This window comes from Calliphora vicina, chromosome 1, assembly GCF_958450345.1.
Source record: "Calliphora vicina chromosome 1, idCalVici1.1, whole genome shotgun sequence".
Classification (NCBI taxonomy): Eukaryota; Metazoa; Arthropoda; class Insecta; order Diptera; family Calliphoridae; genus Calliphora; species Calliphora vicina.
The window spans coordinates 153,045,893-153,069,392 of NC_088780.1; the positions used below are offsets into that span (position 1 = coordinate 153,045,893).

Sequence of the window (23,500 nt, forward strand, 5' to 3'; positions counted from 1 at the left end):
GACTGCTAGTAGTTTTAATCCAGATTCTACTGTAACAGTTGTATTTTATTGTATTACCATTTACAAATGTTGATACACGCAGAGAAAAAACATGGTTGTGGTAACCATAAACTAAGAGCAGCATATTATGATCAGATTTTTGCTTGTAGTCCAAAACATATTATGATCATTATTAGTATCATAAAATATCATAATATGTTCTGAAATAATCAAATTATGATAAAAATCTATCATAATATGTTTTGAGATAATCATATTATGATATAAATCAATCATAATATGACCCAAAGTCATCATATTTATGACCAAATTAAATCATATTATGATACAATTAAATCATATTATGATCCAAAATAATCATATTATTATTAAAATTTATTTTTGGAAATACAAAATTTTAATAGGTTTTAGTTTTAAAGTACTAAATTCACAATTAAAATATTATTGATTAAATCAAATTTATTGTTATTCCCTCTAGGAAAGTTAAAGATAATACACAAATAAAACTATAGAGCGAATGGGAATTACAGACACTCAAAATTTACTTGTAAAAATAACATAGCTTAGACAAACACCAACACTCACAAATGGTGGCAAAACAGACAATTAAAAGAAAACATATTATGTTAAACATATTATGACTACATTTATTATTATTTAGTTGTTGTAAACATATTCTGTTAACATCTTAAACATATATAAACTTAACATTTAAAGGTTGTACATAAAAATAATATGTTTACCTAATTATCATTATTTAGTTGTTCGAAAACCATATTAATATTTATAATTGCGATGAAAATATAAACGTTTACAGTAACTATGATATTGTTGAAATTAAATTAAAACAATAACTATATGTTTACGACAATAATATATTGTTACAGAGAACATAGTATAGTTGTCGTAACCATGTCCAACCATGTTTTTTCTCTGCGTGTATACACAAATGTTACATACAGAGATACTGTTATACATACATAAGGAGTGAGATCGAAAAAATCTTAACATACATAAATGTTAATAAAAATGTAACCACTAAACTTACAGTTTTCATTTTTTTTTTATTTGACTGAAATTATTATAAGAATTTACAAAACATATTTTTATAGTTCTAATCAATAGTGATGTATTTATGAACCTTTTCCGGAAACACTTCCATTAAGGTTTTTATAGAGATTTCTGTCACTTTGTTTGAACTGCTAGTCCAGCTCCGTTTAAAATCTATCACACTTTTAGACAACTTTTTGTGCTCTTCAATTCTCTTTTAACAAGATCCTAATATCTCTCCACTGGCCTTAGCTACAGTCAGTTTGGAGTATTTGCCTCTTGCTACAATTACCACATTATTGTTCTTGTACCAATCAAGACCCTACTTACCATAGTGACATGTTGCCAAATCAGGCCAAAAATAAGTGGACATATTAAGAAGTCTTATGCATAGAATCATCCTCTTTTGTAAACATTCCTTGATGTAAATTTTGGTATTTAAATAGCCCTTTGTAATAAATATTTGGCTTCTTTTGCCGCAACTACATATTGCTTGCCATACCAAGAACTTTTTGGGAAAATTGACCCGGAAGTTGAAAAAAATTCCAGAACATACGTTTCGTCTTCCATTATTCAGCAGGTATATTTTTTTATAAAATTGTACTTCAATTTCCTTTTTGAGCCTTGTATGTTTTTAAACCTGCATTGGCTTTAACTTTTCGTACCAAATAGTCCGAGTACTGAGCTAACTGGACTGCTCCACTACCGGATGTGTTGGGAGCTCTTTTGAAAATGCTTTCTAGTTATTGGCTTTAGAAACATCATGTGGAGCATTCCTTCCACCTGAACAACGCTTTCTATCGACGGACAAGTTCTGCCGATACTGTTAAATAACATTGGAATCGGTTTGATGGCAAACCTTGGATTGTTTGGCCATCTTTTTTTAGGACCAAGTTGGGTTTTGTTGAAAATATTTAATAATTTTAGCACGCACTTTTTTCTGGTCACTCATTTAAATCAGATTAACAACAAATGAAACTTCATTGATATTAAACATAATAACTGACATACTTTTCAAATTTAACGTGATCAAGAAAAAAATTAAATTATACTTGCGTTAAAATTTTTAAAGAAAACCTGTGTTAAGGTTTTTTCGATCTCACTCCTTATAACTTATATCTATCATTTGTGTTTGTATGTAGAATTTTCCCAGAATATAAATAACAATGTATTTACATAAGTACACTTATTTTTTGCAAATTCTTCCTTACTTAATATTGATCTGTATTTGTTGAATTTTATTTTTATTTACAGACAACATAACAGCCTTGAATGTTGACCATTCAACAATTGACAATTGTTGGGATGATGGTAAGTTTTACTTTTCTTCATCTTCTATAAGAATTATCCTGTATACATACATATAAACAGTTTATTGACATTCGACTGGGAATATTGATAGTAAATGTATCAGAAATGTAATATCAGAATCAATATACATACATATGTAGAAGTAAATAATTTAATGCATATTCCAAGTAAATATAAATATTTACCTTTGGAACAATATTGCTTGTGGGATGAAACAGTATAAGTGTTTTTATATTTTAGTATAATAACTTCAAAACTAAAGATACATGCCAAAAATTTAATATAATATAAACAAATTAGTAGGAAAGGGGGACGTTTCAAGTACAAGATTGCAATCAATGATACCTTTGACAAAAAATTTATTTTTTATTAAAAATTAAAAGTGGGAGCCGTGGGGGCCGGCTCTAATGACAGACCATTACAATTTTCATGAAATTTTCCGTGACTTCTTCACAGAGATGTGGCTGTATCTCTTCGATACGCTTTGGATGTCGGATCAGGAGTGTTTCTGATATATTCGCATAAAATTGCTTGATCTTGGTAGCCAGTTGACATCTGAATTTCTTGAGATAATTTGTTCCGGAAATCGTTGCTGCTGTAAATAATTTGTTGCAGGCTCGTAATGGCATATGTCGTTCAGATCCATGCCGTCCAGTTGAGGCTACTAGAACTCCGTTATCATGCTCCTATAACGAATACCATTCACAGTCACTGCAATTTCGGCCTCATCTTCAAAAAATGAAGATCGACATCCTATTTTATTGCTATTATATGTGGCTTTGCGATATAGCAATAAACCTGAACAATTTCTGCCGATTTCGATTTTTCATGAGTTTTTTAAAACAAACAATTTTCTATTTTCACGTAAAAAATATATTTTTTGCTTAAATTTGTTATTATAACTTTGAAACTACTGAGGCGATTAAAATGCAGCGGATTAAAAGATATGATAATTTAAATTTTTCTAGTTTAGTTTACATTAATAATATCGGACTAACCGTTTTTGAGTTATCATTAATTATGTGGAGAAACGTCTAAAAAAATCCCAATTTTACTTAAAATTTTTTTATAAAGAAACCTCTCTATAGAATTTAAAGTTTGTACCACATTTGTACTACTATGGTTTAAAAAGCCTCTAACATTTTTTCGATTTTTTTGCCCTATGTTATTAACCAACTTTAAAAGTAAGTTGACAAGTTGGTATTCTATTTTAAATTCTGCTGATATCAATAAAATTCAATTTATTTAAAGAATATCGGAAACGGTATTTACGATTATATCGGTAACCGTATTTTAGCGGTAACGGTAATTAAAGTTTTTTCAGTAACGGCAACTTAGCGGTAACGGCAAACCGAAACCGAAATGGTGTTTTAGGCGTAACAGTAGCTTAGAGGTAAAATTATTTCTGACCAAAACTCTAGTTCATATGAAAATTTCTTAAGAAAATAATGAAAATCTAAAATTTTGGATGGCAACCGAACTTTAGTTGCCACCGGTAATACCATTTAGGAAACTGATAACGTAGCTTTAGTTCGATTACAATTAGAGTTTTTCTTTTCCCTTACTATTTCATTTCCCGGGAAATCGGGAGACATTTGAAATTTCCCGGGATCCCGGGAATTCCCGCATAGAACGTATTATTAAATTTTAAGAATGTACACGCTGAGAAAAAACATGGTTCGACATGGTTACGACAACTATACTATGTTCGTTGTAACAATATATTGTTGTCGTAAACATATAAATGTTGTTTTAATTTAATTTAATTTAAACAATATTTTAGTATAAATATGAATATGGTTCACCGAATAGTTCGGACAACTAAATAATGATAAATAGGTAAACATATTATGTTATGTACAACCATTAAATGTTAAGTTTCTATACGCGTTGTCATAATATGTTTAAGATGTAAACATAATATGTTTACAACAACTAAATAATGATAAATAGGTAAACATATTTGGTCAATTCACAAGGTCTCTTATCATGTCATAATGTCCTAATATTTCACAATGGTTTTTATTGTTTTTCAAAAAATGTCCTAAAATAATACTACTCTATATGCTATGTTTATTGTGTTATCGTAACCAACCAGCAGAGACCTTCGCCGAATGCCTAAGAGTCGGTTAAGCCGAGCTGCCGAGTCGTGATATATTACGACATTATGACAATGTGACTGATAAGAGACCTTGTGAATTGACCAATTATATTATGTAGTTATAATATGTTTAAGATGCAAACAAAATATGTTTACATTTAATAGTATTTTTTCCAACCATTTGTGAGTGCTGGTGTTTGTCTCAGCTGTGTTATTTTTACAAGTAAATTTTGAGTGTCTCTAATTCCCATTCGCTCTATAGTTTTATTTGTATATTATCTTTAACTTTCCTAGAGCGAATAACAATAAATTTGAGTGAATTTATCGATAATATTTTAATAATAATATGGGAATGTAGTACCTTAAAATTAAAACCTATTAAAATTAAATTTTGTATTTAGAAAAACAAATTTTAATAATAATATGATTACTTTGGATCATAATATGATTTTATTGGGTCATAAATATGATTACTTTGGGTCATATTATGATTGATTTGTATCATAATATGATTATTTCAGAACATATTATGATATTTCATGATACCAATAATGATCATAATATGTTTTGGACTACAAGCATAAATCTGATCATAATATTTTGCTCTTAGTTTATGGTTACCACAACCATGTTTTTTCTCTGCGTGTAGGCTTCGTTAAAAATCTAAAAAATGTGTTTGGGTTTTAAATGTAAATTGGATACAAATAAAAAAATCCAATAAAAATTTAATATAAAGGAATAAACTGACTCGATTTCTAATTCTGGTTATATACAAACCTATCACCATTTGTCATTTGTATCAGAAAATCTTCAATTTCCATTAATTCTGTTAATTCGCAAAAAATAAATATTTAATTTTTTTTAATTTTGAATTGGCAATGTTTTGCTTACTAAATCAAAAATTAAGTATAGATTTCAATTAAAACTTGAAGAAAACTCAATAATATTAAACAAAATTCAATTCTGAAGGTTGTTTTATTTCAAAAATTTTCGTTTTACTCTTTGTGAAAAAGCTAAACACTAAAATAATTTCACTTTCCATTGGAATAGAATTCTATGACAGCCCTGAACATTCACGAGTTTTTACAATAACTTGAATAATGAACATGTCTATTTGGGTTAAATCCTTTTTGTTGTATGAATCTTCTCTAATTACTCTAATTACAATGCATATTAGGGCAATTATATTTCTCACCAAAAATCTAAAAAAAATTAAAAGAGCAATAAAACACATAATTTAAAAAATTTTGTAGATAAATACATATGAATATTCTATTAAAAATATTTTTTATTTATTTACAATATTTTACAAATAGTTCTTAAAAATGCTTATGGTTTGGCAAATTGGCAATATTTCAATTATACTCCAACACAATAGTTTATTATTTTGTTCTTTCTCTATTTTATAAAAATTTAAAATCCTGGAAATGTTTTTTCAATATAAATCTATTTGAGCTGTAAAACAAAAGAATTGTTAAACAATAAAACACATAGAACATATGACAACAAAATATGATTAGGAAAAAAGTATTAGGGCTAGTCACAGTTTTCGATTTATAAAAGCATTTGTTGTATTTAGCAGAAATTTTTAATCGTTATAATCATTTGAGTTTTAAAGTATTCGTCTTTATTATTAATATAGTTACATTTTTTACATCTCGGCAATAACTGTGATTAGCCTAAATTATTTGTTTGTCTTTAAACACTTGTTTTATTTTCATTTTTTATTTTTTTGTTATTATGCTAACTTGAACTTTAAAACGACTAAGACTCCTTAATTTTTCTTATATCCTGCTTAACTTTTCGTTGTTGCTGTTTCAAATGACTTGTCTTGTATTTTCCTTGCTATTATTTCTATTATTATTGGTATTAAACTGACTTTTGATTGCGGTCTAAATTATCATCACCCGCTGACTCTATAAAATTGGGGTTGTTTGTGCTGCCATTGTGGTAGTCAGCCATATCTATATTTCCTCTTCGATTGTCATCAGCCACATTAGAGTCGTTTGTGGGACTGTGTTTTAGCCAAATTGGTGCTAAACGTAACATTAAAATAGCACCCAATGGTGCAGTGAATATAATGGCCAAAACGGATATGATTAGAACGTTACTGGCCAACGATAAGTTCTCTGCATCAGCATTCAAGGAACGAGCCAAATCTAAAGCAATGGGACCTAAGGCGGCCTGAAAAGACAACAAAATAAAGATAAAGAAGTAAATTGGAAACAAATTGGTTATTCATTTTAATGTAGTTACTAAAAATATGTGCTAATTTTCACTGTATTGAAGGTAGTACTAGTTTATTTAATATGTATGTATTTCATTACAGTTTCAATTATGTTTTTTAATTTATTATTTAATTTGAAATATTGCGGTTACAAATTTTGTTTAACGTTTTTTAGCTATTAACTGGATGTAACTGTTAAACGTGAGAATTACTTATTATATTAAATGTGGTATTTACTATTTTTTTTTCAGTTTTAAATAACTGAAGGATACATACATAGTTATTATAGTGTAAACAACAAAGTTTTGAACAAGTAAGAGAGCTATATTCTGCTGTGCCGAATCATATATGTATACCCTTCACCGAATTATACTTTAAAATTTTTGTTTTTAAATATTTTTAGGTAAACAAAATTAAATTTTTTAATTGTTTTTCAACAATTTTTAAAATTTTTTTTTCCAAATTTTTTTAATTTTTAAAATTTTTTTTGGAAAAAGAATTTATGACAAAAAAAATTTGTTTAAGAAAAAAAAATCGGGTTAAAAAATATTTTTCCCGATTTTGACCCATTGTAGGTCCAACTTACTATCGTAGGTCTATATTAATGTCATAGTAATCCAGATATAGATCAAAAATAGGCCAAAAATCGTGATTGCCCTGGTTTTTCCTTATATCTCAGCCATTTACGGTCGGATTTTGTCGATTTTAAACCGAGCCGGAAGAATTCCCTATATATTGATGTATGAATCATGTACACGCACAGAAAAAATATAGTTGGGCATGGTTACTGTAACCATTTCAATATTGCTACAAGTTTTTTAACTATATTATAGTCACAGTAACCATTTACATGATTGTGGTAACCATAATATGGTTAATTTACGATTAAAATGATTGTATCAACCATATATATGGTTACAGTAATCAAATATATGTTTGTGACAACCATTCATATGATGAAGGACTTATCATATTATGGTGCTCTCGGCTTAAGGCTTATCATAATCTGAGAGCAACATAATATGATAAGTCCTTCATCATTTGAATGGTTGTCACAAACATATATTTGTTTACTGTAACCATATATATGGTTGATACAATCATGTGAATCGTAAATTAACCATATTATGGTTACCACAATCATGTAAATGGTTACTGTGACGATAATATTGTTAAAAATCTTGTAACACTATTTAAATGGTTACAGTAACCATGCCCAATTATAATTTTTCTCTGCGTGTATGTATGTTATTTGGGGGCTAAGTTGATTTAAACATACAGACGGACATGGCTTTATCGACTTCGTTATCTATAACTTTGTGAGGTCGCAAATGAAAAATGTAGAAATTACAAACGGAATGACAAACTTATATATATACCCTTGCACTCATGGTGAAGGGTGTAAACAAAATGCCACTGAAGCACACCGATTGCTCACCAAAGCTTATGGTAAATGTGCTTCATCGTTATCAACGTGTGAAAGATGGTTTGTGCGGTTCAGTGATTTTTACACGGAAGATCAAGATCGCCCAGGACAGCCAAAAAAGTTTGTAGACCAAGAATTTGTGGCATTAATCCATGAAGATTGCTGTAAAACTCAACAAGGGCTTGCAAAATCTTTGGGAGCTACTCAAGGAGCAATTTCAAAACATTTCAAAAGCAGGGAAATTGGGTACAACACGAATTGAAGCCGAGAGACCTTGAAAGACGATATTACATGTCCGAAATGATGCTTGAACGCTATAAAAGAAAATCTTTTTTGCGCTGAATAATTTTTTGCGATGAAAAATGGATCCATTGCGATAACCCAAAGCGTAAGATATCGTAAGTGAAACCCTGTCAACTAGACGAATCGACACCAAAGTCAAATATCCATGGCGCTAAGGTAATTCTCTGTATTTGGTGGTAGCAAAAGGGTCCTATGAGCTGTTGAAATCTGACCAGACCATCAGAAGGAATCTGTACCGAAAGCAACATATTCGTTTGAAGCGAGCATTAGCCGAAAAACGCCCAAAATATGCGGGCAGACATAAATAAGTAATATTCCACAAGGCTAGGCCACATGTTATGTACTGTTCAAAACTATTTAGAATGAAATGGTTCGGATGTTATGCCTCATCCGCTTTACATTCCAGAACTTGCCCCGCCCGACTACCATTTGTTTCGATCGATGCAGAACGCTCTCTCTGGGATACGCTTCTCTATGGAACACAGTATCCGATATTGGCTTGATTCATTCTTGGCTCGGAATCCATAGGAAAAGTTCATAACCAACATTGGCCAATACTTTGAATAAATTTACATTGTACAAATATTTCAAAATAAAAGCTAAACATTTGAAAAAAAATCCCGCATTTTTATGTCATACATCCAATAGTTGTTTCTTATTGATTAAAATTTGAATGTTAAAATATGATTATATTAATTTACTTTATCTGGTACTTTTCCATTCAATTTTATTAAATTTTTTCGATATTGCTCAATTACAGTATTTCTTTGTTTGTAAACATTTACGTGTTTCGTATCTTCATTTCCTTTAAATATTAAGCTCTGAAAAACCAAAAGAAATGCCTGACCCTATTGTGTGTCCATGAATTTTATGGTTTCCGTAAGAAAATCAAGCACTTCTTTTACAAAACACTTTTGAGAAAGTAAGACAGTCAGAAATACTCGTAAAAATACATTTCCCATTAGCCGTACTTTATAGAGCTTCAACTTCATCATCTTATAAAACCATTAATTCATTCCTTCATTCTCTTGTGCCGCATTGTTATTGTCATATTCGTACAATTCGATTTAAATTGTATTCATATACTCTCGTTCATACATATGTTCGCCATGTCCTTTTCTTATTTCTTATAACATATTTCTGGTATTGTTTTTTATTTTTGCTTCCACTTTTTCGTTAAGACCATCATCAACGGTTTTTTGGAGCCACCCACTTATTGCGAATAAATTATACTATATCATGAATTCCATAGACATTACAAAACTTGACCTATGCTCTTCCGATTTTTATCATATTCGGTAAACTTGTACTTTTTGGAGACATTTGGATGTTTCCATTTAATTTTTTTTGAGGTATTGTGGATTTTTAAATATTCCTATCTTATGAAGCTGATGTTGAATTTTATTCATATAAGATTCATTTGTTAGATAATTATGTCCTCTTTAGACTACATATAAAATATTTTTTTCAGAAAATGCTTTCAGTAGAATTTTAAGGTAAACTTTTTAAAATATTCCCCAATTCAAACTTATAAATTTTTTCAAATAACATTTAAAAGTGTTAAATTGATTTAACAATCTAATTTAAATTTATTTGTAACGGAGGAAATTCAATTGGCCGAATTTTCTAGGTTTAAAAAAAAATTAAAAAATTAAATCGTGAATAAAATCGGGATTTTTTCGAAATTCAAAACTATAAACTTGTGTTCTGTGTGGAATTCATGATATATAAATTTACTTGTTATACCCTACACCACCATAGTGGTGAGGGTATTATGCTTTTATGCAGATGTTTGTAACGCCCACCTTAATGTATACCGATCGACTTAGAATCACTTTCTGAGTCGATTAATCGATGTCCGTACGTCCGTCTGGCTGACTGGCTGTCCATGTAAACCTTGTGCGCAGAGTACAGGTCGCAATTTTGAAGATATTTCGATAAAATTTGGTACATATAATTTTTGTCGGCCTATTGACCTAGCCCCCATACAAATGTCCTCTCGAAATTGGACTTTATCGGTCATAAATCTTTAATTTATATATATACATACATACATACATATATGTATGTATCTCCACAAATTTTGCTCCAAGTAAGATTTGTTTTCATATATACGGAATTCATGTCACCAAATTTTATTGTGATCGGTCCATAATTATTCATAGCTCCCATATAAAACCCGCTTCCGAAAATCACTTTAACGTGCATAAATCTCTAAAAAAATTTGATATGCACATAAAATTCAATATAAATAACTTTCATATAGACATAAATCACACGACCTAATTTCATGGTAATCGGTCCATAATTAGTCATAGCTCCCATATCAGGCCCATTTCGAAAATCACTCATGAATATAAATTATTGAAATTTTAAAAGAATTTTTTTTTTGTTATTTTACTTAGTGTAGGGTATTATATGGTCGGGCTTGACCAACCATACTTTCTTACTTGTTTTTTTTTTCTTAATTTTTGGTTCCTATTTCTTTTCATTTTCTTCGAAATGTGTTGGTGGCACATTGGATGTTTTATCATGGAAAAGCAAAATTCAAAAGGAAAAAAACTGACCAGATTCCATTGATTCATTTAAGTAATAAAAAAATAAGTTTTACATATTACTTTTTGTTGTTGTTGTAGACGTTGTTTGTGCTCATTACCGAGCGTTGTCTTTAACTTAAAATTGTACAAGAAGTGAAGACGACAGACAGACAGCATTTGTTGCTTAAGAAATGTGTTTTTAATGACAAGTCATTGCGAAAGATATCATAGCATACCAAACGGAGAATGTAATATAAATGAATATATTGGTGAAGTAAGCCAGTGAACATTTTTCAGGATAAGTCAACATGAAACCGAAAAAAAAATAGTATTCGCTTTAAACATGTTATGCTTTGCTATGTTGTAGACAGTAATTTTCATGTCTGATCACTTGACTGACTCCAATTTCTATATTTTTGGGTCATTTGACACGTATGTACTTTATGTAGTGCAAAGGAAAGTCAATTGGTTACTTTATACATCCCATGTAATCTAACGTGAATGCAATTGTCTCTAATTACCTAAAGGAATTTAAAGTTAAAATTTACTTCAATTGATATGTATACAATTTTTGCATTGTTAATTATGATCCAGAAAAACATATCTGAAATTTAAATCGCCCTTAACTCTCATCTTACCATTGTATGGGAAACTGTACAAAAATAGTTTGAGCGGTTCAGAGTGATGATTTTGACACGGAAGACAAAGATCGCCCAGGCCAGCCAGTAAAACGCTGTCTCAGGGATACGCTTCACTTCAGAAAATAATATCCGAAATTGGCTTGGTTCGTTATTTTTTTCCTCAAAAGATACGCAGTTCAAAGGGTATTGTACAAATGTTTCAAAATAAAAGCTAAAAAATTTCAAAATTCCTGCATTTTTATTTCAACCGTACTGGGATCTTGGGTAACTGGGATCTTTTACGTATTTTGGACATACAGACTGACATAGCTAAATTGAACTTGAATTTCATATTAAGATGGTTTAAGGTGAACATTTCTCAGTGTAGTACATGAATGTATAAACTGGTAGTAAACAAATGTTTACTGGTTTATTTCATTTCCGTTAGCGTGAACCTTTAAAAAATTCTTTATTCATTTTTATTTTTCGCTAAAATTGTTTTTATTTATTTTGTTTTGTTCGCTGTTTTTTCAACTTTCTATCTTAATGTTTGTATGTGGTTTTCTTGATGGTTGTTTTTTGTTCGTCCATTCTTTCGTTTTTTTTCCATCTTGTTCATACATTTCAAAGGTTCAAATATTTAAATGTCTTCTTTAGTTTTTCCTTTTACATATTTTCATTTGTTTCCTACACGTTTTGTTTGGATGTGTATTAAATAATTGTCCAATTCACAATTGGTGTCGTAGAGTTGTATCGTTGTATGTCGTAATTTTGTTTATTAATGTTTTGTTTATTGTTTCGAAAAATTTAGTTTGAAAAATATTTGTGATATACAACTTACAACGCTACGACACTAATTGTGAATTGAACAAATGTGTTGCCAACATCATTGTATGTTGTTCTGTTGTGTTGCTGGTTGTTTGGCCTGTGCATATCATTTCCTTTATTTTGTCTTCATGGCGTCCTTGTTGTCTTTAAGTGTGTAGTCGGTCTTCCTCTATTTTTTATTATTTAATTTTTTGTTTGAAATTCATGTATTTTTTATTAAATACTTAGAGTAAGGAAAATCAAGGAAAATTTTCATATTCCTTTATTTTATATTATTTTATATGTTTCGTTAAGTGATAGTCTTGTTGGCATTGTCTTTTGTTATATATTTTTTTGCTTGAAATGTGTTACCCAGTTTTTGTTTCAGCTTGTTTTGTCTTCCAAATAAATTGAATTTTTAGGTTAAATTAAATTTAATCAATTCAGTATTTAGAAAAGGCTTGATATTTGCTAAATAATTTAATTCAAATTTGCTTAAATGGTAGTTTTTAATAGATTGTATAGATCTAGCATTATTAGAATGGCTTAAGAAAAAAGTTTAAAAAAGTAGATTTTTCGATTTAATCGATTTTTAAATAGTCGACTTTTCCAACTATGGAATTCTTTAAATATTTAAAGAGTTGAATTTTCGAGTAGAGCTACTCAAGCAGCAATTTCAAAACGTTTGCAGCAGGATTCATCCAAAAGTAGGGAAATTAAGTACGAATTGTAACCGAGAGACCTTAAATGAGGATTTTGCATGTTCGGAAAGAATCCATTACTTGCGATAAAAATGGATCCATTACGAAAAGAGAAGTTCGGCCAACTAAAGCCAAATATCGATGGCACCAAGGTAAATATCTGTATTTGGTTGGAGCAAAAGGGTCCTATCTATAATGAGCTGCTGAAATCTGACCATCACAGGAAACCTGTACCCAGAATATGCGGCCAGACATGAAACCCTAATATTCCATTATGACAACGCTCGGCCGCATGGTGCAATCCTGTTAAAAACTATTTATAATGAAGTGGTCGGGAAGTTTCGCCTCACCCGTTTTGTTCTCTTCGGACCATAACTGATTTAAGTCCCTATAGAAGGACAAAACTATATACTGATGTTGCGTGTACTACACTCTTACTTTTGATAGACAAAAACGAAAACTGGTTTTTAATAATTACGCTTTTTCGAATTATTCGAAAACCGGTTTTTAGAATATGTTGAATATTTGACAACTCTAGGTGGGTAATTTAGCAATCGATGGCAGAATATCGAGAAATTTTATTCCTCCCACCCTAATGTACAACTATATTTTTACTCTGCGTGTACTACAATCAAAGCCCAAAAAGTACTATTTCACAATATTTATTGTACAGTGGTTGTAATTTTTCTCACCCGCTCTATAGTTGAGACCGTGCCCGACTACTATTTGTGTTGATCGATGCACAATGCTCTGTCTGGGATACGTATCTCCTTTGAAAATAATTGTAGCACTTGGTGCCAGTTTTCTACTGCCACCTGCTATAAAGTGAAAAGTTTGTATGACGAATGAATCAGTCACATCATAAACGCTTTTTTTTGTGGAGTTGTCAGTTTGTTATTTCAATTTCACTAAATATAAGTCCTTAAATTAACCCTACTCTGGATTTAGCATACCAAAAAAGTAAACAATTCTGAAATTCCTATTTTAATAAAAAAAAATAAAAGTTTGCTCTTGCAATTAATTTCAAAGTCTGTGCAAAACTTTGACCAATAAATTATGCAACACAATTCATTTTGTGTCTGCAAACATTTGGTTGCTTCATCGGTTGGTTGGTTTCTAAATAAAAGCAAATATTTGCTAAATATTCAAGCACTTGTATTCGACACATACGAAAAGGCCACAAGCTAATCCAAAGAAAACAAATGTCAAACTTTAACAAAAACGAAAAAAAAAAAAAAAACTAAATGTTACTCAATGCTCTGAAAACATTTAGACTAAATAGCCCAAAATAAGAGAAAAAAATTAAAAGAAACAAATGTGTATAGAAGAAAAAATTGACCAGGAACCGAAATAGCAGCAGCAGAACTAGCACTTGCACCAGTGGCTGAAAGAAATGTTACAAGTGACAACCACATATTTAACCTAACATAACCACAGTTAACCGCAATGCAGCATAACATATGAGTAGCTGGGCCATATGGCTACTTAGGACAACATGGAATCAAAAAATTAAAAATAAAAACTAACTACAAAATCCAAACTAGAAAACATATTTAGTTGGGTGAGGGTAAACAGAAAACATATACAAAAAATAAAAAAAAAATGCAACCAAATGAATAGAATTTTTTGTTGGTAGTTGTTAAACTAAAACATTTGATTTCACATTATACTCGGGAACATGAGAATAAGACAATGTTTACTTGCTCACATGTCTCATTCAAGGCAGTGGCAGGCTTTCATAGTGAACAGAATACGAAGTGGATCAACAAGACGAATGTAAACGATATTAAAGGAAATTATACCAGACAGTTTTTTCCAATACAGTCATACAACTGCGGCTTTCTGCCTCTCTCTGTACCTATCACTGGAGCCCAGTTAAATAAAAACTACATACACATGTGTATATAGAAGATCCTAGATGACTCTTCCGAAATAGTTCTAGTAAATTGACCCCAAGAGATTACAAAGACACTGTCTGATTGCTGGTCTAATTTAGTTAGTTAATACATGGGATTTCATATACAGGTTACTTGTCCTAGATCACTGGCTCTTAATGGTCGATCTAAAGTACAAAGGACTAACAAGTACTGTTCGACGATATTTCTAGATGTTTAGATAGACGCCTTACTTGGCACACAGAAATCGAGCTGATCCACATTAAACTAAAAGCTTATAATTTACACTGGCTAATCCACCATCAATCGAAATTAAGTCTTAACTGTAAAGTAATCTTTCATAATGAAGTTTTAAGACCAATTTGGACATACGTAATTCAATTATTGGCAACATCAAACAATACTAGTATAGATCCCATACATAGGGCATAATATAAAATTCTTAGAATCATGACGGGAGCTACATGGTACATAAGAAATGAGAACATCCGCAGATGTTCATGCATAAATTTAGAAAACTCACGAGCTTATTTGTCAAAATTACGTCATCATTCGAACCCGCTCGCAAGGCTACTACTCATCTAATTTGCTAAATACAATTCCCAACTGAGAGAAGAACATTTGATTTAGTTATAAGATTTTTTTTACTTATCATAAACGTAATAAAACCAATTTGATACCTTCATTTTACAATTTAACATTCCTATGGACTCAGAATGATTAGCATGTTTTCGTTCGCATTTGCCACATTGAAAAGAAGAGGCCATAGAGAAATATACATAGAGTGGAAACTCTCCTGTCAAAGACCTAACTCAGTTGTCAAAAACCTGAGAATTTATAAGTAAAAAAGAAACTATTTGAAAACAAAAACAACATGCGTGAAACTTTTTTGAGTAATTTTACACCACCATAGTGGGGAATCACTTTCTGAGTCGATTAGAATCACTTTCTGAGTCGATTAAACGATGTCCGTCCGTCCGTCTGGTCGGCTGGCTGGCTGTCCATGTAAACCTTGTGCGCAGAGTACACGTCGCAATTTTCAAGATATTTCGATCAAATTTGGTACATATTATTTTTTCGGCCTAAGGACCAAGCCTATTGAAACTGGCTCAAATCGGTCCATTATTTCACCTAGCCCCCATACAAATGTCCTTCCGAAATTGGACTTTATCGGTCATAAATGTTTAATTTATAAATGTATCTCCACAAATTGCCCTCCAAATAAGTTTTATATATACAAAATTCATCTCACCAAATTTTGTTGCGATCGGTCCATAATTAGTCATAGCTCCCATATAGACCCTCTTCCGAAAATCACTTTAACGTGCATAAATCGCTTAAAAATTTTGGTATACTCACAAAATTCAACATAGTAAACTTTCATATAGACACAAATCACACGACCTAATTTCATGGCGATTGGTATATAATTGGTCATTGCCCCCACATAAGGCCCACTTCCGAAAATCACTCAAAAATATAAATTATTGAAATTTTAAAAGAAAAATGTTTTTGCTCTTTTACTAAGTGTAGGGTATTATATGGTCGGGTTTGACCGACCATACTTTCTTACTTGTTTCTCTATGGAAGAGGCTCAATACATATTCAATATCAAAAATTTTTTAGTAAGAGTTTTGCTAATGAAAATGTCCTGTATAACATTTTTGTGTTTAACTGTGTTTTATACAAAAAATTGTGTGTATAATAATTGTGTATGAGTTTTAACAGTTTTACTGTAGATAAATTTCTTCGTAACAGATATTATGGAAAATTTTCTCTATAAAAGTTTTTTATATAGAAAATTCTTTTCACAACATTTTTTTTGTATAATAATTCATTGTAAAACTTTATTTCTATAGAAAATTTTGTATAGAAAATTGTCGGTATGAACTTTATTCTAAAGAAACATGTCTGTATGACAGTTTTTTCTATAGAAAATTGTCTTTATGATAGTTGTTCAATATCAAGTTGCCTGTATGACAGTTTTTTCTGTAAGAAATTGTATGCATAACAGTTATTACAGAAAATTTTCTCTAAAATGATTTTTTTTATACAAAATTCTTTTCAAAACTGTCTTTTCTAATGCAAAATCTCTGGCCGTTTTTTTTTCTATAGAACATTTTCTGCATCGCCATTTTTTTATAAACGATTTAATGTATAACAGTTCTTAAGAAATTTTCTAAATTGTATTTAATAAATCCTGTTGCCTTATATGCTTGCATCGTAATATAAACGAACATGTCTGTTCCATTTTGTGCTTGTTATGAAAAATATAAAGGGACTTTGGCTACAGAGGTTGTAACCACTGACATGCCTCAAAAACTAACACAAGTGGCAACACTTTTCTGCGGTTTCAACTTAAATAACATATAAATAACAAATATGTTTTTTTTTATTCCTATTGCTAAAATGCTTTTGGGGCTGTTACTATAATGGCATTTTGTAACTCCCTGCTATAAATGTTGCGCTTTTTGTGGGATTTGGAAAATAAAAAATATTTGCAAAAAGGAACCTTCAAACTTGAAACATTTAGGAAGGAGTATTCTATGAATACATTTGAAAAAATAGAGAAAAATAAGACTTAAAATATTTATTTAGTTTCCAAGAAACTGATCACAAAAAATAAAATATATAATTGCAGTTTCCTTTTTATTAAAATAAGTAATTGAAGTTTAAGCTTTTTCTAATCAAAGGGTGAGTGAGTATAAGTAATGAAATCGTTCTCGAAAATATACAGTATTTAAAATTTTTGTCAAATCCTTAAAGTTTGCAACTTTTTATGTTTTTGGGAAAAATTACTGTATTTGGCATTGTTTTTAATCCGAAAACTTACTTGTACAGTTGCCTTGGGAAAACTGGAAATTGTAATATAGCCACGTTCTTTTCTCGTCAGATTTCCGCCATAGGTTGATAAATAAGCAAAAGCCAAACGAAACTATAAAATAAACACAACAAATAATGATTTTATTTAATAATTGTTAGTACATCTTTATTATTAAAAGTAATTTAAAATAAGCATTTTTCAAATGTTTCTATTTCATACAAAATAGTTCCTGGACAAATTTAATTTTTCAACAACAGTTTTAAACAGAGTCTTTCTTTCTACTATATCCTAAATAAATATTTATTTTGTTATATTTTCTTTATTTCCTGTTTGTAAAATTCAAACAAAACACATATTTATGTACATAAAAAGCATTTGGGAACCTATACCATTTCAACCACAAACAAAACCACTGGTCAACTATTGTTTTATAGAAAATGTAAAATATTTACAAAATGAAAATACTCACCACACTTCCTAGCACCACCAGCAATGCTCCATAACCCACAACTTTGCCATCCAAAACGGCGAAATTAATTTCCTTGCCAATGAGTGCAAAAGACACAGGTTTCAAAAATTTCCACAACAAATCAAGACGTTTGCCTACATTAGCCTGGAATAAAAGATTGAAAAAAATTGTTTTATATATTTAGTTCTTATAAATAGATCTTAGTGAATATTTTTCCTACATATTATTGTACTTTACACACATCATTGAAGATTACATGCAAAGCAATTAAACTAATTAATATATACATTTTTCATTTTCGGCTTTAACAACATAGGATTGAAATCTATTTAGAATGAAGTTTTTTATAAAAATTCCAAAAATATGCAACATATTTGAATTTTAATTAGAAGCCTTAAAGTATGCAAAATGTATTTTGAATAATAACAAGAAAGTAGTCCTAAAATTTTAATATAACAAATTAGTTTATATTTTTTTACTACTGACCTTTGAAGTTAATTGATTTTTAAATTTGGTAACACTCCTTCCTGTATTTAACATTATATGTAAATATTTTTCCAAAAGTTTCATTAAGTTTGCCATAGATTGGTTAAAAACATATGCATACGTAAGCTAATATAGGCAACAGAAATTTAAAAATCATTGCCTACTTTAAGGCTTGCATAAAAAATCGATCATTCAATTAGGTAAATGGAAAAACTTAACTTTATAGGAAGAAGCCTTTATTCAAATTCAATCGTCATAAAGCTCTTATTGCCATCATTCGTAAAATGTAATACCTTTTCTTCTCTCTTATTTTACTTTTAAGCTCAAGCTATTATTGCTTAAATTTCGTATAAAGAAAGCATCTTAGGTTTAGAATTGTTGTAAAAGCCAATTGCTTCCTTTTCAAAGAATTTTATATAGATAGAAATCAAGTAGATTTCATAAAGCCAGAACAGGTATTGGGATAAAACTCTTTACAAAGTACAAGCTAAACTTTTCTATCTAATCTATCAGTCTAAATTTAAATCACATTATGTGGGCTTCTAGAGAATATTATTCAATGAAAATCACTTTTTTTTTGGAAATTTTGGAATAATTTTTGGTAGTTTAATGCTGAATGTTTTTGTGATATTTTTCAAAACTATCAAAATCGGAAAATATATGTTTTAAAAACTACCAAACTGCTTAACCAAATTTGGCTCGATCTACAGTTTCGCATTCGATTTCCATAATAGATTTGAAACTAATATTTTATATTTGTTATAGTTATTATAAACAGCAGCTATTGAATGTAATAATTAACAAATCTCTAAGACCTTAATTGTTGTTTAGTAAATTTCTTCAAACTTAAATCATAATGAATAATGTACATACAACTTTATGAAAAATAGCGAATTCACTTAATTGTGAATAAATTAGAAAATGATTCATCGATTTTTATGATATATATCTCATTTTGTTTCTATTACATGTGGCTTTGCAATAAAGCAATAAATCTAAACAGTTTCTGCCGTTTTCGATTTTTTAAGATTTTTTTAAACAAAAAATTTGCTATTTTCACGTAAAAAATATATTTTTAGCTTAAATTTGTTATTATAACTCCGAAACTACTGAGTCGATTGAAATGCAATTTATATGTAAAAATTTGTACATAGCATGGGGAAAAGTTTTTAAAATTCAATCATTCAAAAGAAGAACATTAACTACTTAATTTCATGTATATCAAACAAAAAACTAAAATTTTGTGAAAATGAGCGAATTCACTTAATTGTGAACAAATTCGAAAAGAATCAATAGATTATTATTATCTATATCTCATTGTGTTGCTATTATATGTGGCTTTGCGATAAAGTAATAAATCTCAACAATTTCGGCCGTTTTCAATTTTTCATGATTTTTTTAAAACAAAAAAATTTGCTATTTTCACATAAAAAAATATATTTTTTGCTTAAATTTGTTATTATAACTTTGAAACTACTGAACCGATTAAAACGCAATATATAAACGGATTAAAGTATATGTAAATTTAAATTTTTCTATGTTTACTTTTAGAATATCGGACGAACCGATTTTGAGTAATCATCATGGAGAAACGTCTAAAAAAAATCACAATTTTACTTAAAAATTTAAAAAAAAAACTTCTCCACTGAATTTAAAATTTGGACCATATTTGTACTACTAGAATCACAATACATCAAAATTGTGTAGGAATTTCCTAAAATCTATTCGTAGTGTATGTATTTGGAGGGAGACGATCCTACAGTTAAAATTGCATAGGTTTGGGCTGTGCGTTAAACAATATACCGATAAATAAGTCACCTATTGACCCTTTTACAAATATTTGTTGTTTTTATTTCTTCTTATCTTCGAACAGTTCAATAATGTACCCAACATTTCAGAGTATGTATATTATTTGTAGTTGTTGATATTTCAGTTGTTTGTTTTCTTCTAAGAAGTACAGCAGCAACAACAACAATAATCATCAGGTATTGTTTCAAGTGCAGTTTTTAATTTGCTTCTTGTTTTCCAATACAACTTTCAATGCATTCGAGTGTGTGTTGTTTTCATTTTTTCTCCAATTCTCTTTTTTTTTTGTAATTGCACTCACTTCTATGCTTTTTATTAAACTTTTTTGCAACACATACTTGTTTTGTTTTGTACTGTTTTTATTTGTTTTCGTTGTTCATTCTTGTTTTCTCTTTCCTTGATTTGAGTGTGTGCGTTCGTGCGTGTGTGTATGTGTTTATGTTTTCCTTGCGCCTAAATTCATACACATATAAACAAACATCCAGGAATAAAACATGTGCAGAGTATGAAACATTCTTTGTAGATGTTGTTTTATTGAAGTTCTAGTTGCTGTTTTTGTAAATAAAAAGCTAATAATGAAATTTTTGTGCCCCGCACTGCATACCATAGCGAGGGTAAACTGCATTTTTTTAAAGCTGTACCAGGCCCTTGAACCAAAAGTTAATCCTTTGCATTACTAAAAATGTTATAAAACTGTCGAACAGAATATGATTAAAATTTGATTTCTGGAAAATAAGGCCGAAAAATACATGTTAAATCTATATAGTTTTAATTTTTACCATTTTGTTTTATGTTATGAAAAACTGATCAATCCCTCCACTTTTCTGTCACTTTTCTTACACCTACATATGAATATTGAAAATGCAGAAGGCCCTCAACAAGAAGTCATGTTCATACTAAGTTTTAAATTTCAATTTTTTTCCATTCTTAAGAAAAAACAATAATTTTATAATATTTTCCATGTTCGTAGAAATTGTTTTTATTTCTTAAAATTCTCTTTGTGATCATTCTTAAATTTTTATGTTTTCCTTCTTCACTTGCTCTCACTGAACTCTTCTTGATTATAGATTTCTCAATGTTATTTTTGTTGCAGTACTTTGTCACAAACATCCCACCAGAGACCTGCGCCGAACGGCTAATAGCCGGCTAAGCCGAGCCGCCGATCATTTTTGATAGCCGCCGCCGCCGATTTGTTTTCAGCTAAAATTGGCTAACTACAAGCCGCCGATTTGTTTTAATTTTGTACATATAGTTTTTAAATTTTAGAATTTTACTAGTTTACTTTTAATATTTACTAAACATATTTTTGGAATATAAGTTAAATTTTAAAATTAAACACATCATATAGGTTTGGTTTTCCGCTCTCTTTTTGTCATAATTTGTTAGTTTTCATTATACGGCATAGGGTTATATAAGTCGATTGTTCGATTGTTCGAACAATCAACTTTTTGCAGAAAAGGTCTAAATCGACTTTTTGGTCAGAAAAAGTTGAATAATCCATTAGTTATCTCAAAAGTCGAAGAGTAAAAAAAGTCAAATACCTAGCCCAAAAAAAATCTTCATTTCAGATTGTTAAGAAAAATATTTAATTGCAACTAAAACTAAATATGCACACAAAAACAAAAAGAAATAGTCTACAATTTGGTACATTTGCATTTTTTCTAGTGTATGCAAAAATAAATTAATAATAAATAAATGTTTATAAAATATTCGTATGTTTACAAAATTCTTCCAAAATTTGTCAATAAAAACTAAAAGTTTTTAGACATCGTATATATGTACTTGGATTCCAGAAACCAAGGCGTATCTAATAAGGTGACGTCGAAAAGCCAGCTGACTATTTTTTGCTCGATTTGTTTTTTCACTTCTAGCTGTCAAAGTTTGTTTACATTTCTTTATTAATTTAAATTAACGTTTTTGTTTCTTATAATAAAAAATATAAAATAGTAGAAAAGTGAATAATTGATAATATAAAAGTGAATGGAGTACTTATTGAAAGTAAATTTCACGTATTTATTTATTTTCACCCCTGTTTTTGATTCTGGCAGTCTGCTGTTGTTTAGCTGTTTGACAGCTAGCACATAATTTTACAAAAACAAAGTATATGTTGTTTTTGGTAAAGTTGTATTTGTTGTAGAATTGGGTATACCTGTAAATAAATTTGCCTTGCCAGAAACTTTTATAAAAGTGTTTGATAATAAACATTGTTAATTTGTTTAATATTTTATAAATTAAAATCGAACTATTAATACATTATCGCCATGATACATTTAATTTTTATTGCAAAACATTACAAAAGGCTCATCAATAAATGTATTTTTAACAAGATACGGTAAAAAGTTGATTTAAATAAAAAAAAGTCGGAAGTTTGAAGAGTCTACTTTTCATAATTTACCAAAAGTCGAAAGTTCGAAAAGTCGACTTTAAAAATCGAAAAAAGTGACTTTTTGTTTCAACTGTAGAACCCTAATATGGTAGCACTTGTAAGTATTACAAATTTTTAAGGCCGGCAACGTTAATTCAAAAGAGTCGTTAATTAAAAAGTGTCGTTTAAAATTCGGAAAAATGCAAGAAAATCGAAAAATTACTTCTTTTTTTAAAACAACAAGCCAAATTGAAGAAAGTGAATCTGATTCCAGCTCCGATGTAGCTCTAAATATTAATGAAGTGGAATCAGATATTCTAAAATATCAAAGAATTCTAAATTCAAAAGAGGAGCTCAAAAATAAGACTAAAATTGTTCTTATTAAGAAGACCGCAGGAGGCTCACCTGTTTGGAACTACTTCGGTCGAATGGTAATCCAAAAAAAAGTGGTTCTAAACAAATATTATATTTGTAAAATGTGTTTTGAAGAAACACCAGTTCATATAAAGGGGTAAGTTTCTTAATTAATTGTAGGTGTTTCGTCTAACGTTTGTAATTTTTGATATTAAAAA

The 23,500-nt window shown here is 29.5% G+C and overlaps 1 protein-coding gene across 1 annotated transcript in view; it reads right to left on the reverse strand.

Annotated features, from left to right (window-relative positions):
• Positions 1–5,973: 5,973 nt before the first annotated feature.
• Nha2 (Na[+]/H[+] hydrogen antiporter 2) overlaps positions 5,974–23,500 on the reverse strand; it is a 140,591-nt gene continuing 123,064 nt past the window's right edge. Inside the window, exons 9-11 of the mRNA XM_065516188.1 lie at positions 18,272–18,415; positions 17,812–17,913; positions 5,974–6,646 (exon numbers count right to left, since the gene is read on the reverse strand). Coding sequence (XP_065372260.1) covers positions 6,332–6,646; positions 17,812–17,913; positions 18,272–18,415 — 561 coding nt within the window. The 3' untranslated portion in view covers positions 5,974–6,331. The remainder of the gene's footprint in view (positions 6,647–17,811; positions 17,914–18,271; positions 18,416–23,500) is intronic.